This window comes from Scomber japonicus, chromosome 7 (genome assembly GCF_027409825.1).
Source record: "Scomber japonicus isolate fScoJap1 chromosome 7, fScoJap1.pri, whole genome shotgun sequence".
Taxonomy (NCBI): domain Eukaryota; kingdom Metazoa; phylum Chordata; class Actinopteri; order Scombriformes; family Scombridae; genus Scomber; species Scomber japonicus.
In genome coordinates this window covers 16,575,710-16,592,818 of record NC_070584.1, presented here as the reverse complement: position 1 = coordinate 16,592,818, position 17,109 = coordinate 16,575,710, and the positions used below count along the sequence as shown (strand labels likewise).

General features: G+C 39.9%; 1 protein-coding gene across 1 annotated transcript in view; it reads left to right on the top strand.

The window, feature by feature from the left end:
* The window catches only part of LOC128361846 (voltage-dependent R-type calcium channel subunit alpha-1E), an 84,697-nt gene that overhangs the window by 13,873 nt on the left and 53,715 nt on the right, over nt 1–17,109 (top strand). The window contains exons 2-4 of the mRNA XM_053322411.1: nt 8,244–8,510; nt 14,875–14,980; nt 15,095–15,234. Of these exons, the coding sequence (XP_053178386.1) occupies nt 8,245–8,510; nt 14,875–14,980; nt 15,095–15,234 (512 nt within the window). The 5' untranslated portion in view covers nt 8,244. The remainder of the gene's footprint in view (nt 1–8,243; nt 8,511–14,874; nt 14,981–15,094; nt 15,235–17,109) is intronic.

Below are 17,109 nucleotides of genomic sequence, written 5' to 3'. Positions count from 1 at the left end.
AGAAAGAAAAAAAGTAGATATATATGTATATGTGTGTGTATATATATATATATATATATATATATATATACATCTAATAATGTATCTCATCAGAAGTTTATATATAATGATTAAAATGCCAAAGCTCTTCCTTCTTTTAGTTATTAGATGTGAATGTGAGGATGCTCATCATGACATGGGCAGTGTTGTTGCTAAAGACTGCATTGCAGTGTTTTGTTATCTACCGCTTAAGGTTGAATATATGAATTTCTCAAAATGATCAGGTCAGTGTCAGGCTAATCCTCTCCCAAGTCAATAAATTCACCACAGCAGCACAATTCGTCCATAAAGTCTCAAAGACGTCCTCAAAAACCCTCCTCTTCATCTTTCTAAATGAAGTTGCTTAAATTCACTCAGCATCCCAGACAGCTGTGTAATTGTCAGCGTTATATTTATTTCGTTGATAACTGCAGTGCACCATTCACGGGCCAATTCGTTGCTTTGACCACTAAACTTGCAATATGGCGGAAAGAACCAGGTTAATAACAACCTGCTTGTAGACTGAGTCGTTTGTCTGGAGACAACAACCATAACTCAGCTGCCCATGGGGAACAATGATTTATATAGGTTATTCCATAAAATCTAGGGTTATGGCGACAGATTCACAGGGCTGAGAATACGGGGCATGTCAGTTCAGTTGCTAGGAAACAAGTAGGAGGAAGACAACAGTGGAAAGGAAAAATCTCGGTTGGGTAGCGAGAGGGAGAGTAAGACATCTAGAGAGACGGGAGGGTGAGAGAGACAGGAAGAGATATCGTGCCGAAGGGTAAATGTGTTTCATCATATTTCCTACAGGCATTGATCAAGGCCAGGAAAGAAAGCAACAGAGCTGCTATTTTCATGCTGCGTTATTACAGAGAGATGACTATTGATTCTGTCAAATCCACTTGTAATTATTTCTTCCCTCATGTAAAGCCCAGAAATTCAAATTGTGGCTCTTGTACAGCTCATCATTAACACAAACTCAGACAGACACACACATACACATGCACGTACACACATAAGGTCCTCTCATGTTCCAACCATTACCATCTCAATGAAGCTAAATATAGTCCAATCCCCCAGCCCCCTTCATCTCGCCACATCAATAGGTCTGGTTTTGTCGTCTGTCTGTCTTTCTCTGTTTACCCCGAGTTCTTCTGTGTCACATGAAATCTGTGCTCTGGCCGATGGCACACTGACCCAGCGCACATTTATTTTTGGGGGAACTTTATAGGTTTGTTTTTTTGGAGATTGGAGCATCGCCCAGTATACAAACTCATTCATGAGAATATCAAACATCAAAATCCCCTATGTGTCTCTGGTAGATCCCTCAATCAAAGTGCACAATACTGACAGTTGACTAATACTGACAATATCTTAAGTGATTGTAGGTCAATAATACCCAATACAATACATTTTTGGCAATAAAATTTTTTATTATTTTGGGCAGAAAACTGAAAACAGATTTATTATAACCTCAATACAGTTGTTGTTGTGATTGATTGTACAAACCATGTCTTCATCCACATCTTCAGTTGTGCACTGTGCTCAGTTCTATTGGAAACAGCAAATAGTCGCTGGATTTAAAACATATTCTGTTTTTGCATTTGCCAATATGGTTATATTTTCACCCATATCAATTAGTTTCATACTTCATACTTTTCATCAGCTGCATCAACAGACTGCAAGAACAGACTGTTTTTGTGCTGATTCAGTTCTACATTTTCCACCAGTCCATGCTTATCGTATTTTGAGGCATATTACTAAAATGTGCAACTTGATTTCAGTCCAAGTGTAATGGTGCCTTTGCAAGCTGAAGAAATGAAATGAATCTCAAAATTGAATTGATTGGAATGATATATTTGTGTGTAAAGAACTACAATGGTTCAGTGTTTGCCAATGTTTCTGCACTGTTGGTCAGGTTTACAGGTTCACTCCCAGAGACAAACAAACGTTTGATTTAACTTGTTCTTTGCAACTTATCAGTAAATTGTCCTTTACCATAATTGGATATTCATTTTAGGTTGTAAATAAATATAAGTATGGATAATTGTTGAGAGGCAATTGTTTTCTTGTGGGTTTTGTGTAGCAAATTCTCTGTCTCTGAATAGCAGCAGCAAATTTGCACAGGTATGAGTAAAAGCTGTGATGGGTAAGAACAAATTTAATCAACCTGTATTCTTCAGAGACCTGCACTGAGAGGGAGAGCAGTAGCTTATAATAAATGAAAACAACATTTGACTGTGTTAGAACACCGTACAAAGAGCAGACAGGGAGTTATGGCTCTGTGGTCATTAATCCTCCCTGAAGATGAAGGTGATGTTCGTAGAGATGCTAACTCACTGTGACGATGGTGAATAGACTCTTAGGACGCGTATAATGTGTTTTCAAAAGCATTTCAATCACCACAGTGCATTAGCTGTTTAATGGACAGCAAGCAACCTTCTTTGTGTGGTGAGACATTTTATAAAACATTTAGATGTGATGTTCTTTTTTGTGTCGCTACCTTACTATCAGTCTTTTTTAAAACTTCAACATTATTGTGGTACACTCACTCTGCTTTCAACCACTGTTCCTTTCTCAATACATCTGCTGAATATACATGTACTCCTTAGAAGTGGAAATGCACAACTGCTCCTTGCAAACTGTGTGGAGTAAAGTTTGGACATCAAGCAGAATGTGCAGTCAACCAGTTGTTGTCTGAAAACAATTTAATGCTCGGTTAACCCAGAAAAAGTAAAAAACTTTCAAGTTAACTTTAGCTTCCTGCTGCTTTGTTAAAATGAATTTAATATACAGTAAACAATTATTCATGCTTATGGGTGGATACGCATTTAACACACTTCACTTCACTACCCAGAATCCTTTGGTGCAAAGATGCTTATTTGACAAATAGTGTTTAAAACAAACTTAAACGTATGTAAAACATAGACTGAAATTAGGAGTGATCATGGAATATGTGCCTAAATGAAAGTACCATTAGACTGTTAAGGGTTGTTCATGTGTTATGATCGCACTGTCTAATTGTATTTTGATCTTCTCTTTTATAACCTACACAATTAAAGCTCCACCCATAGCTGTCATTGAGTGCGTTCATCACACTGATGAAAAAGTGTTGACACGTTTATCTCAGACAGACACACAGATTACTTATTTGATGCCTCTCTCTTGCTCTGTCTGTCTGTCTGTCTCACAGCACTGCGTAAATAATATGTTAATCACTACAGCATCTACACTCTTTCAATTACACTACCTGTCATTTTTTCAGTAATTACGTATTCCTTTCCTTTCCTTTCCCTATTACCCAACTGGAATTTCAAATTGAAGTGGTCAGCAAAGGAACAAAAGTTAGAAACAACTTAATCGACAGAAGTATGTGTGAATAATCTGTCATTTAGTATTTGGTGACCTTCACAATTAATGTGGATCCAGACCTGAAAGATGTGTAATATTTCTTAAGCTGTAAATGTTTCTTCAACTCACATTGGAAGTGTTTTTTTCTATATGTAGAATTCTGTGTGTATACTCTGCTCTCATTATGTTTCTTGCACTGCTCTTTTCCTTGCTAAGTTAGCATAATGGCATTAAACGTATGTTGTAGTAATGTGACTGAAGCAGATATTTTTAGGCGACACACATGTTTCTGCCTTATAAATGTGTCACCTTATTCCTACTCTGCTCCAAATCCATGTCAGACAGAACAAGAGGACTAAAAGAAAATAACCCTCAACCAAGGCCAACAAATTTAAACTAGTTGACAGGTAAACATTTTAAATTACAACCTGGCAGTGGGTGTTTTATAGACATTGGTTCTCCTGGTTGTCTTTTGTAGATATTATTTCTGAGATTATGTGGATGAAAAAACAGATAAACGCTACACTGCAGCATGAAAATAGTTCAAGTTCTCAGAGAAAAGTGGGACAAGCCACATTGAAAGGCACTGGAGCACACTGGAAAATAGAAACTATTAAAATATTCACAGAAGACAAACAAACATGTGTCCAGTAAGTACATGTGTGTTAAAATAAAGTGTGGGACTATTATAGTATCTCAAAGGAAAGCAGCTAATTTAGTTAGAGTACTATTAGGCTGAGAGGATGATAATGACCAGGTTTCAGGTACAAGCCCACCAGGTATCTTCATTTACACGTTCTATTTTTGAATTGAAGTCTTTGTTCACACCTCAGTCCTGTGGCACTAAGTCCTATAGAGACTGTCAACCTGCTGTCAAAACAGTGGGTAACCGTGGTAACCCCATGTTTCTCAGCTCAATTTTTGCAAGTTAGGCACCTCATCTCCAACAGCTTGGAGACCTTCCAGCAGTGTCTACAATGTCAAATTAGAAGTTCTCCAGCAACATTTATCTTCTATAACTTTATATTTTACATCGTGATAAAATGTAGAGATAACCCACATGCACGCCTTGTCAATAAATCTGATATGATTTTCAGAAACCTTTAGGATTCTTATAATGTCTAAAAAAAAATCCTATTTGACTTTCTGACTTTTTTATTTATTCTTTTGGATCTTACAGCTGTTTCTAATGCGTTTTAAAGACACACCTATGTCAGGACCCTTTTAGCTTAGTAACTTAAAGTTTAGTTAAGAAACATTTTAATAAGAAAAGAACACATAAGATAGTCTTTATACATTTTAACTGTGAAACTTAACTCTAATAGAAGAAGATACAATAGATACATATACTTAAGTAACCACAGAAAAAGAACACTAGATACATTATGCCTAGCTGCTGTGTATAAAATATATAGCATTGAGAAATATGTACACCACAAAAACTACAAAGCCTGTTGAAACACAAAATATTCAAAAATAAGTGATGAAATGAGTTGCAACAGATAATTGGATATAAAAACTGCACTTATAGGAATGGAATCTGGTTTTGAGCAAATTGTGTAGTGTTAAGTTATTTTAATGCCTACAGTAAATTCTAACTCAACTAGCTTTGATATCATATGATTTGATTTATTTATGTGTGACAGACACAAAAACAAAATTCAAGAGATATAGATTTCTAAGTCTGTAAATCTATTAGCCAGAACTCATGAGTAAATCCATTAAAGTCATGCTGCAGTTGGGTTCAGTCACAGTTCTTCAACTAAATAACTTGTTTGATTCAAAATGTGGGTTTTCAATTAGAGAGAGAAACAAACAACTACTGACTTAAAGCATTGTTTACAACAAAGACTCTCTAACCGCTGTCTCTCTGCCTTTATCCAGGAAAGAACCATCAACCTTCCACCCTAATCATCCCAGTTGCTAACACCTAATTACCATAATTCACCCTTCACCTCTCAACCAAGAAAGCTGTGACTGCTGCTTCTGTACGCTATCATCCTGGCAGAAAGCGATGTAATGGTATCACTCGCTGAGACTGAAATAACAAAAAAAAACAAGATAAACATGATGTGTTTCAGCAGTTCTAACTCCCAAAGACCATTGAGAAACACTATCACTTCTCACTGCGCTTAATGAGAAGACGTCTGATTTCTGTCTGTTATGTGTTCTATTTTTAATGCCCATAATATGTTGAAGCACTAATGAGTTTGAGGCCACACACCATTGATCACTGCCTTCGTCATACCACCATCACTAAATACCCGCTCGTGCCAGTGTGGTGATTAACACTCTCCTGTGGTTCCTCTTTTCTTTGTCTTCTGTTTCCACCAACATCAGTTTATTCTCTCAGTCGATATGATGCCGGTAGCTGGTGTCTTTTACTTGCACTGACTCCTCCGGTGTGACACTGGTTGATACTATTTGTGAATAAGAGCTTTTATTCAGTCACTCAATTCCCATGAAAATACCAAAACCAGCAATGTGTTTGTTTGCCTCTTAATACTTTCCAATGTTTCCAATGTCTCTTTGCCTCAAGTACACTGATTTCTACTGAGGTCATAAATCTTTTTTAAAAAGGGTCACAAATAATAGTTTAAATTTCTAAAGAGGCGTGTTCATTTCCTTTAAGAGGTGGGCATTGTAGTTTAGTAAATGGAGCATTTGTTGGGGACTATTTTCAGCTGCGGATTAGTACACATTTAGTCACTAATAAGGATTAATGCATGGCTGAAATTGTCCCCAACAAATGCCCTATTTACTCCTGATGTTTGGTAAAACAGGAGTAGATAGTAGATGGTAGCTATTTCCAGCCGTGGATTACTACAGATATACGGTACTAGTGAATATTTACAGCAGCATGATGGTGTATATGGGATCAACAACACATAAACTACAGTGTCTGTATTCATTATAATGAAGCAACATGTAAGGTGCAGCTCATTGATCATTTACTTGTTTGTTAGTTTCTTTATCAGCCACAATACAGATAAATATTGTTTCACAGGGAGCACAGCAATACCACAGATGTTGGCTAGCACTAATTTGCAGCCCAGTTGGTGGTTTTGCACATCAATATAAGTTACAATAGCCCAACAAACATATTGCTGCAACAGATTTCGGATATAAACAATAGAACAGATGTGTGCATGTGAATGGATGATGGTATATGCACTGACAAATGTGTATGTACAGTATGTAACAAGTGGGTCTGTTCAGTGTTGGTTTGGGTATTCTGTGGAATTTGTTGACAATTAAAAAAATACCAAAACCGTCATCCTTGAGAGTTAATTCTCCTGGTTCACAGCTTGCTCTGAAGTCATGGTCTGAAGAGTCGCATTTCTCATATCTTACATGTGTGACTCCAACCCCCAACTTTAATGGATCCTTTCCCCTCTTCATTGTGAAAATCCCTGATCCTCATGAGAGTATATGATCAGGGAGCACACAGAAGCATGACGGCCCCCACTATCACGCCTTGCAATAGTGGGGTTTGAACCATGTAATTAGGCAAAGATGCGTGCTGCTGTCCTCCTGAGTGCCTTGCTGGCGCTGGGTGTTTCACAACAAGTGTTTACTCTCTCCTCTCCCATCTGATGCGTGACCAGAATTTAGTGTGCTCGCCCTGAGGCGTGACCGTGCAGGGTGAACAGCACAAGTCCGAGCGAAGATCACAGCTTGGCCCCTCTTCAAATGATAGTTGACCATTCACATAAAGCGCTAGGATGATCCTTCAGGCAATTTAAAGTATTTTCTTACCCCCACCCCGGGATTTTTTTTAAGAGTCACAAGAAAACCATGAAGTCACTGCATATTTGGAGTAACAGGTTTACAGGCTAATGTTAAATATAATTGGTTACATAATCATATCAATATGCAGGCAGCAACATCTATTGTTTGTTTTCATTACATTTTAACTTTATCAGTTCAATGCAGTACTGTTTTTGTTGTTCTTTATTTCCTGTTAATGTGTTTTGCTCGTGCATAGTAAACTGCGCGGGTATAGAGAGAGGTTAGACAGAGGTTAGGAGAGAGGTGTGTTGATCTGTCGCATAAGGAGACATAGCCATCTCCTCTTCTGCTGCTCATTTAGTGTGAGAAAGGGAGACGCTTCTTTCACTATCCCACTGCTGACAAGACGGATTCAGAAGGTCATTTTTTTTTTCTGTGTTGACGCTTCCTCTAGTTGACCGCTTGTTGCGTTCGCGTTACGCATTGTTTCTGGGAAATTGTGGAAAATGCCAAAGTTTTTTTCCGGTCGTGCTCTTACGCGTGCAGTAGGATAATGCTCTTGTTGTAGGTGGTCAGCGGAGAAGAGAGGAGAAGAGACAGGAGTGATGTGCTCTGAATTAGTCAGTGGACTGTTGCTGGTTTATTTAAACATCCATGGATCAACCTGCTCTTCTTCTTTTCGCTCAGAGGACTGATGAGGATGGCTGAAGACGTGACCTGTTGCAGCTTTTCTCTAAGCTTTTAGTGTTTGGATGGATAATACGCTGCAGAATGCACCGTCGAAATCTGTTTTTACAGCTTCATTTAAGGTGACGGATTGTGAAATGAAGCAAATATGAGTTACTTTTTGGATTTATGTCTTTTTTACGCAGAGCGCACTTGAAAGGGGGGTTGCTACTTTGACTGGACCTAAGACGCGACAAACTGGACAAAAAACTGTGAATGTTTTGAACTGAAAACTATTTTAAGGTGGAAGCAGTGTTTTTGGACGGATGGACTAAAGCTGATCGGGATCTCGATTCTTAGCTGTTACTACACCGAGAGCAGCACCGCGCCCTGCTTTCGAGGAGACTATAACCTCCTTTCACTTTCCTGTCTCACTCTGTCTTCCCTCCCGTGTGGTTTGCTTTTGACAGAATGGCCCGATTTGGAGACGACGTTCCGGGCTTGTTGAGCTCAGGAGATGGAGGGTCCGAGCGCAACAGGAACCGCGATGGCGCGGCCGTGTCCACAGGTGGCATCTCCCCAGCCTTCAAGCAGACCAAAGCGCAGCGTGCCCGCACCATGGCCTTGTACAACCCCATCCCGGTCAGGGAGAACTGTTTCACCGTCAACAGGTCCCTCTTCATCTTTGGCGAGGACAACATGGTCAGGAAGTACGCCAAGAAAATCATTGAATGGCCATATCCTTTTCTACTTCATGATGACAATGAATCGAGCAAGGTCTGATATACCTACAGTATACAAACACTAACACAAGACATGCAAGGAGTGGTGTATGAGTACATTGCAAAGGTGGGTAATCGGTTTCTGTTGGTCAACAATCATTGCATAAAAAGATATTTTTTTTCTCAATCCTCTTAAGCCCCCGTACAATTTATAAAGTACAATTTACACGTTTCCACAAGTGCAAACAAAGTCCTTAGAGAAGTGAGTCTCTTTTAGTGTTTTGGCCTCACATTCTCTGTACTATAGACTGAATGAGAAAATTCAGCACCATGGACAGCAGACACTCACACTCACACACACACACATACACAGTGAGTTCTGAGTTCAGTCTAGAAATTGTTTGAGTGATAAATTGGTGGTTCATTAACCAATTCATTGATTGAAAGAATCCAATGCATCACATTAATGTACAACAGGAAATTAGGAAATGAGAAAGTAGAGATAAAACAAGTTCTAAATCAGACTTTTTGTAGTGTACCACTGGAACTATTTTTTATTTTATAAAACAATAAAAGTTGAAAGTTGATGAAATTATACATCTGTGTAAATTTGACATACGTTATAGGATAGCTTAATCCAAACAAAAACTAGAAGGGAGGGGGGGGGGGGGGGCATGCGTCAGTGGAAAGTGGATTACAGGAACACACAGGAGTTTCACTGTTCATGGATGTAAATCTTTCTGTCAACAAAAACCTATGAAGACCTGCTTGCAAACATGTTCACTGTCCCTGCTGATTAGTTTTCTACACTATGTATCAAATTCAACCACAGCAACCTGACCTCCTCACTCATATAAACTCCCAAAATAGAATATGCTACTATCAGCCTTAATACAGAGAGGAGCATTATTTGAATCTTACATAACACTATTATTAACTTTCACTTGTGCTGTTACACTAATGATTATTGGGCTGCCTGCTCAAACCTAATGACTCCCTCTACTATTACTGGAAAGGGAGAGGGTGTATTACTTTCTCTGCCTGTTGCTAAGGAGGGACGACCACACACAAATGTCCATTAGTGGTGTGTTTGTGCTGCCGCTGTGTAGCTCACCAGGTGTCTGGGACCAGGTGTGGCCTCTTCACTGCTATTGTTCTGCTCTATTCAACAGCTTCCTGACTGACTGACTGGCCTATTGCTGATTTTTTAAAAACTCAGCAAATAGAATTCTTGTATTGTTGATTGCCATCTATTGTTGTTTCCCCTGGGCTTGCCTGTTCATTGAGGTGATTAAAAATAGAAACAGGATGAATTTCAATCAACAGCTGTGGAAAAAGGGTTGACGTGTTCATGTGTTAATGTACTACATATGTGTCAGCCCTCCAGTGGCTGCGTCATTACCAGTAATGATAATACAACTTCACCTACAGACATCTTATACTCTGGCAGCAAGAACATGGCTTTAAAGCAAAATATTATGTGTCCTGTGCTATAGTGACCAGAAGGAAAGCAGCTAGACTGGCTAACCTCCAGGTTAATGTGCTGTTTGGGAGGGAGTGTCCCATTACATCTAATGAGTTCTACTGTATCTGATTAACAGACATTAACAGGAATTATATGTAATGATGTCTGATCGCAGTGTCATATGCTATTACAACAAGTCATTAGTCATTGAGTCATACTGTATTTCTTGTGTGTTAATATGGTTTTGAAGGGCGTGATGCTGAACTGAATGGTGCTGTGTTTTGGTCAATATCTCAGTGTGGCTGCCTGCGATGAGTGTCTCAATCTGCTATATGTGAAACATGTACATGGTGTATAGATTTACACAGAAATACACAAGTAAGCACAAATAAAGACCAGATGCTGAATATATAAAGACATAGCATATAAACACACTGGCATACACACATTTCTTCTTCCATACTTGTGAGGGCCCTCTAACCCACATTGGAGGTTGAAGAAATGTCACAGTAATTATCACAGTGTATCCTGCATGCAAAGTTACACATAAGTAAAAGTACAGTAAGTAAGTACAGAGAGTTAGATGAAAAGATTGAAATCATCATATCTGTTAACTATTAACTTAGCTTAGCAGAAGGGTAGATGGCCTGCCTGGCTCTGTCCGAAGGTGATAAAATTGGCCAACCAGCACTTCTAAAAGCACTTCTAAAGCTCACTTATTGATATTGTTTGTTTCATCCACACAATAACTGAAGTGTAAAAATGACAAGTTGTGGTGTTATCGATGTGTTATTTGTGGTGGACTATTTTTTATTTGGGAGTAAGTGGGGTCTTGTTGTCGCTTGCCAAACATGTTTTAGCAGTGCTTAAACTTAATCTAATCCCTTCTATTTTTAAATGTAAAGACGAAATGAACACCAAGGGCACGCAGGTGGTCGAGTAGTTAGAGTGCATGCCATATACGCAGCTGATCCCGGTTCGAATCCCGATCGGAGGTCCTTTGTTGCATGTCACCCCCCCTCTCTCTCCCATGTTTCCTGTCGGTTTACTGCTAAATATCTAAATATCTTTTTTAAAAAAAGAAGAAATGAACACCACCCAAAACATAGTCCCCTCCTGCAAACATCCCAAATCTCATGGTCTCAAACTCACATTGGTCCTTACAAAGATGGAAGTATACAAGTGCACACACAATCTCTGTAGGACATCTCGTAAAGGTCAGCCCTGTGTTTGGAGCACAACTTGCTGCTGTCACCTCGCTGTAAGAGGCTCTTTTTTCTCTGAGTGCTCAATTAACTGCAGATGATCAATCCAGGAATTATCCGGAGGCTTCCGCGGCTGGGTGAGTAACACTGCAGCCAGACTGCTGTGTGTGTGGGCTTACGGGAGCATACTTTGTGATGTATTTGAGTGTATGCTCTCTCTTATGCCTATATGTGAGCTCACGGGACTAAGAGATGATATAGTGAGTTTGTGTACATGTATGTGAGAGTCTGACTGTCAGGTGAACTGCATGAGGTCGCAGTCGATGGAGGCCTGGCAGGGAAGAGGCAGAGCTAATGAAGCAAACGGCACGAGGTTAGTATAGCAGGCCTGGGGAGGATTGGAAGCTGTTCTTCCTGTCTGATCCCCACTGGGATCCCCCGCAGTGGGAAGTGTCCCATTGAGTTGGTACACCTCTAAATAATTGATTGTTGGATTTAATAAAATGTGTTTCATCTTTGCACACATAAATAATATGATGGATTTATTAGGTGGTTAGACTTGCAGTCAATTCAGGTTTCATGTCAGTGCTTTTTTTAAAGCTATGTTTTGGACACATGGGTCTCTCTCAGAAACAAAAACACAGAAGTGAAGTGAGGTGAGATTGAGGTTGGTCTTCCATTTGGTTATTTAATTAAGGGAGCATTTGATGTGCACATGCCTCTGGAGTAGGCTTAAACTCGAGAAAGCCCATTCATTCTCCTCTAACTAAATTGCATTCTGCATGAAAATGGAAAAATTACCAAGGAAATGACCCTAGTGTCCCCAGTGTACTAAAGATCTTACTCTCATTTATTTCCAATCACAAAAGACATTTTTTTGGTTGTTGCTTGCTTTTTTACTTCTTCAGTGGATATTTGAAGAAATGAAATTAGCTGAAAAATATGAGATTAGTCTAAACTGCCATGCACAACAAGTTCATCTAATCTATCTGCAAAGCATCAAGTATGAGATTTGTTTCACCGCCCTGCTCTGGTCACCTCAAGGCCATTAGCATCTACCCACCTCTATATTTCCTGACCTAGAAGTGAAGATAAGAGAGGTTTTGACTCTGAGTTAACACAGTTTGCTTACAGGGCTGCTGTGTATAAACAGGGCTGACTGAACTATGGCCACATTTATCCTCAAAATTGATCCACAGAAGCAGGTCACTGTTATTTGGAGGTGATGAGGAATTGCAGATGGATTGGAATGTATATCACATATTTTTGATGCAAGAGCCTGTTTGATCCACAAAGTTGTTAAATAACAGCACAATTCAACATTTTAATAATAGCACAGTCTGAATTTGTTAAGAGATTTAAGTTGCAGTGTGTCAGTGTTTTCTTTGCCTAATGTTAAATGGAGATTACACCCCTGGCTTTCCTCTATGTTTGTATATGTAATATTGCTCTCAGCTTCACAGATTTCCAATAAGCCAGACTCAGATGCCAGTGATTCATTTATGATTTTCACCTCTATGTAATAATAATCACAGGGGCGGCTTGGATCCAATCTGGGCTCGAGTGTATTCACAGATGCACAGGGCATCACACTCTGTCTCCATGTCTATTTTTACACGCATGTTTGAGGAATCGAGGCAGATTGCCAGCGTCACAGTGACTCACAGGATTGCTCACGAGATGCCTCGCTGCTAAAGCTGGTAGACGATCCATGAACCACGTCACACACCAGCTGACATCCATAACAGTGCTGAGGAGAGGAAAGAGTTTTCACTTTTTGAGTTTGTAACTTATGGCGAATCTCAGCCTGGGATTTCTAGAAAATTGTGCAATGTTAGAGGAGCACTTCTTAAACTCTTGGAGACTGTTCAACACACTATATGAATGTATCACTTTTCCCCTATTTTGAAGTGATAACACTTCAAAATGTGGGATTACATTTACAATCAGCTGCAAAGTAATTTGTTTTACTGATACGAACATGTTCTTGCTTTGCTCTTTAAGATATGTCATGTAGAGGTTAAAAGCCTTTTGTACAGCATCAAGCATCAAGCACGCGCGCGCGTGCGTTTGTGTGCACATGTAACCACAGAGATAGTTCAGCTGCCCGGTAACTGTCTCATAGCATTGACTTTTGGCTGGAGGAGAAACCCGTTGCCCTGGATACCTCTCTCCTCTTTCTTTCCATCTTCACCCCCCCCCCCACAGACACTTTGTACCTCTCTCTCTGTCTGTCCCTCCATCTCCTCTCTCCCGTCCTCCTGTTTGTTGTGTGTGTGTGTGTGTGTTTGAGGGAATGTAGGGCGTGGTGGCTAGCTGCCGCTGAGAGCTCTCAGTGAGGCTAAAGTAACAATAGTTATTTTAGGGGAGTGAATCAGACACCCTTCCGCTGTTAAAAATACAAACACAAACTTGAGAACAACCCTTCATACTGAGACAGATATTATGTCATTACAACACTTTTAGAAACTTTTTTTCCTACTCATCGTCTCCCGTTTGCTGATGGCTACTGTGGTTTTGTTTTTCCATAATCTATTTTAGCAAGAGAGAGAGTGATTAACTTGCTACCACTGAGTCAATCTGTGGCTCAGCCTAGGTTTAAGTTAGAGTCCCTGTGGGCTGGTGGGAGTGAGATTGTATTTGCTCTGTTTATTTAGCTTCTCATAGCTCACATGTCCCTGAGTAACCCTGCTGGGTGCAGCTAGCTGCCAGCGCAACATCGATCCATCCTGTGTCAATCTTATTTGGTCTTGTTGGCTCCTCCTCACCTGCCTGTTTCTTCTGACTCTATATAACCATCATTTTCTCCTCCACTGATCACCCTTCTTCCCCCGAATCAGTTTCTCCTGCATGGTTTATTCTTTCCTGTTATCTCTCTCTCTGCTACCTCCTTTCTTCCGCTCTCTCCCTGTCTCCTCTCTGCAGAGTTAAGCTCCCTTCCTTCCTACCTCTGCTGCACAGAACCAGGAGAAAGGGGACTGCCCACGCAGAGCATTAGATAAAGAGCACATTGCTGGCTGTAGCTCAACCCCAGAGAGGCAGGAGTTGAACCAACAACCAGTTCAGGTTTCATAGCACAGGCTGTGAGGCTTGTAGTAAGAGTGACCCTGTTTATAGGATCACGTCTCAGGCCCTCCCACTCATCCCTCCTTGATAAGCCTTCTGTTGCCTCTGTGTGTGTGTGTGTGTGTGTGTGTGTGTGTGTGTGTGTGTGTGTGTGCGCACATGCCGAGGTCTGTGTGTCCCTGTCTGTTGCAGCTGACCTCAGATAAGATTCAGTCTGTGCCTGGTTGTGCCCACAGCTCCAGGGCTTGCTGAATGCCAGGTTAATTTTGTTTCATACAGAGCAATCAATGTTAACCTCTACTTACATGACATTATAATTGCAGTGCAAGCATGATTTACTATAATTAACTAAATTATTTTTTTCCAGTCCTGTATCTGAATGTAAATTGGTGTTATCCTTCTGAAAATTGATGTTCTGTATATATATATAGTGATTTCAGTGCCTTTCCGTGCATATGCTCTGATGATTATTGCATTTGTGTTTTACGGTGACCTATAAATCTTTTTAGAGGTTTCTCTGTTTCTGTTTAGTGTTAATCAATTTTCTCAACCCATATGTAACTAAAATGCATCTCTTAAATTGACATATATTAACACTGTCAACATCTGTTCAGTCAAAAGTTCCTTAACTTCAGCTTTCCACTCCGTTTGAGTACATGATCCTCGCCACGATCATCGCCAACTGTATCGTCTTGGCTCTGGAGCAGCACCTTCCCGGAGAGGACAAAACGCCCATGTCTAAGAGGCTGGTGAGATATTCACACATGTAAACATCTGCACACAGCAGCACCAGCTGTGTCTGATGAAGCCTACAGATCTAACTGGTGTGATTATCTGACTGCTCTGCTGCTTTGCACTAACAGGAGAAGACAGAGCCCTACTTCATAGGGATGTTCTGTTTTGAGGCGGGGATAAAGATCATCGCCCTGGGCTTTGTATTTCATAAAGGCTCCTACCTCAGAAATGGATGGAACGTCATGGACTTCATTGTGGTCCTCAGTGGGTGAGTGTCTGTGTGTGTGTGTGTGTATTGATCAGTATTTGGATACAGAGCCTCGAAAAAGGATTAGCTGTCAGTTAAAATGGATGGTTATTCTGTGAGTTTTTTTGGTTTCTGCATTTTTTCCTTTATTTATTAACTTGCATTAACAAAATTATCAGCGAACCAGGGCCTGTAAACAAAAGTCACACGTGGAGGTTGTTTAATGAACAGATTTTTTGTGACTTTTCACACTGGACATCACCACTGGCGCACACACATACAGCTCTTGGCTATGTGGCAATGGTGGCTGAAGTCATCCCTCAGCCCAGAAAGAATTGATTGTAAAAGAGACTGTGGTAAAATGATGAAGAGAATAGGCTGTCTGTCATACTTGATCAATTAATGTTCTGTAGATGTGTTGATGAGCAGTTTCCAGTAGAATAATTGATTAGCCATGTTAGGATACCTCGTCCGGTCTTGAGTACCCTCCACTCAAAAATCTGTTTTGCATCTTGTTCCCACAGTTGGGTTTTTGAGCTTCGAGTGCAGAATGATGTATGTGCTAAGTTTGAGACAAAAAAAGCTGCTTTCACAAAGTTTTTTCTGTGCTCAAGATGTGTACCTGTGATGATTTGTAACATCACAACTGGTTTGGAGCCACTTGTGGTCCAGTATTGAACTTACACAAGTTTGATGTGAAAACTTTAAATCTCTAGTACACATATACTGAGAAATAGATTTTTCAGTGAAGTAGGAGACATTTTGTGTTCAACAATTAAACTTTTGAAATTAACCATTTGCATATTTATATATTGTTTAATGAGGGAGAATGAATAGATGTCATACCAAGAATTTTAAGAAGCTTTTTTGTTGAAAAAACTTATACAACTTATTTTTTCGAAGTAGAACATTTTATACATATCTTAAAATATGTCTGGAGGAGATCTTGGCAGTGAACTAGTGCTGAAAAATTCTCACTATAAATATCTAAATTAATTCCTTCCTTGACCCATTCACTGTTCCCCACATCATAAAAACTCAGTAGTTTACTGTAAAATGAGCAGCAAAGATTCATCAAATGAATTATTGTAATTTTGTGACTGGTGTAGTGTCACGTAAGAGTAGTTTATATGGTACTGCTGTGGCTCAGGAGGTACAGCAGGTCATCCAATATGTTGAAGTATCCTTGGGCAAGTGTGTGTGTGTGTGTGTGTGTGTGTGTGTGTGTGTGTGTAATAGATTAGATCCTGATGAGCAGGTTGGCATGGCAGCCTCTGCCATCAATGTATGAATGTGTGCTGTGTGTTTGAGTGGGTGAATGTTGACATGTGTTCAAATGTGCTTGGAGTGGTCAGAAGACTAGAAAGGTGCTTTATAAGTGCAGTTAATTCACACCTCTATCAATGCGCCTCATTTCATTGAATTTCTGGTGCTATTAAATAACTGTGTTTCACTTTGAATTTGGACTGAACATCTTGTTGGTTTAACCTGAACACAGATGATTGAGCTGAAGTGACACCATGAGCAGTTGTGGACTTAGGTGCAGTGGTCACAGCTTTCAAATCATCACCTCACTCTATTGATTATATGCTAGTTAAAGGACTCAGTCTGTTCTGTGGGGTTAAGGTGTTATATTTAAGGCCATATTACAGCAGATACACTCTCAGGAGAGGTAGGAGCCTTGTAGTCAGAGCAGAGAGAGAAATATTCATGGTTTCAAAGGAGGAGCTTGATGAGACAGCAGATTAACCTCAACACCCCTCTCTCTCACTCTCACACACACACAAATGAAATATTAATTAATTCACAGCGCAGAAGTACAAAGGGTGGCAGACAGGGTTCTTAGAGAATTCTACATTATTCTGGCTGCTCCATTATTGATGAGCTGAGCTTGGT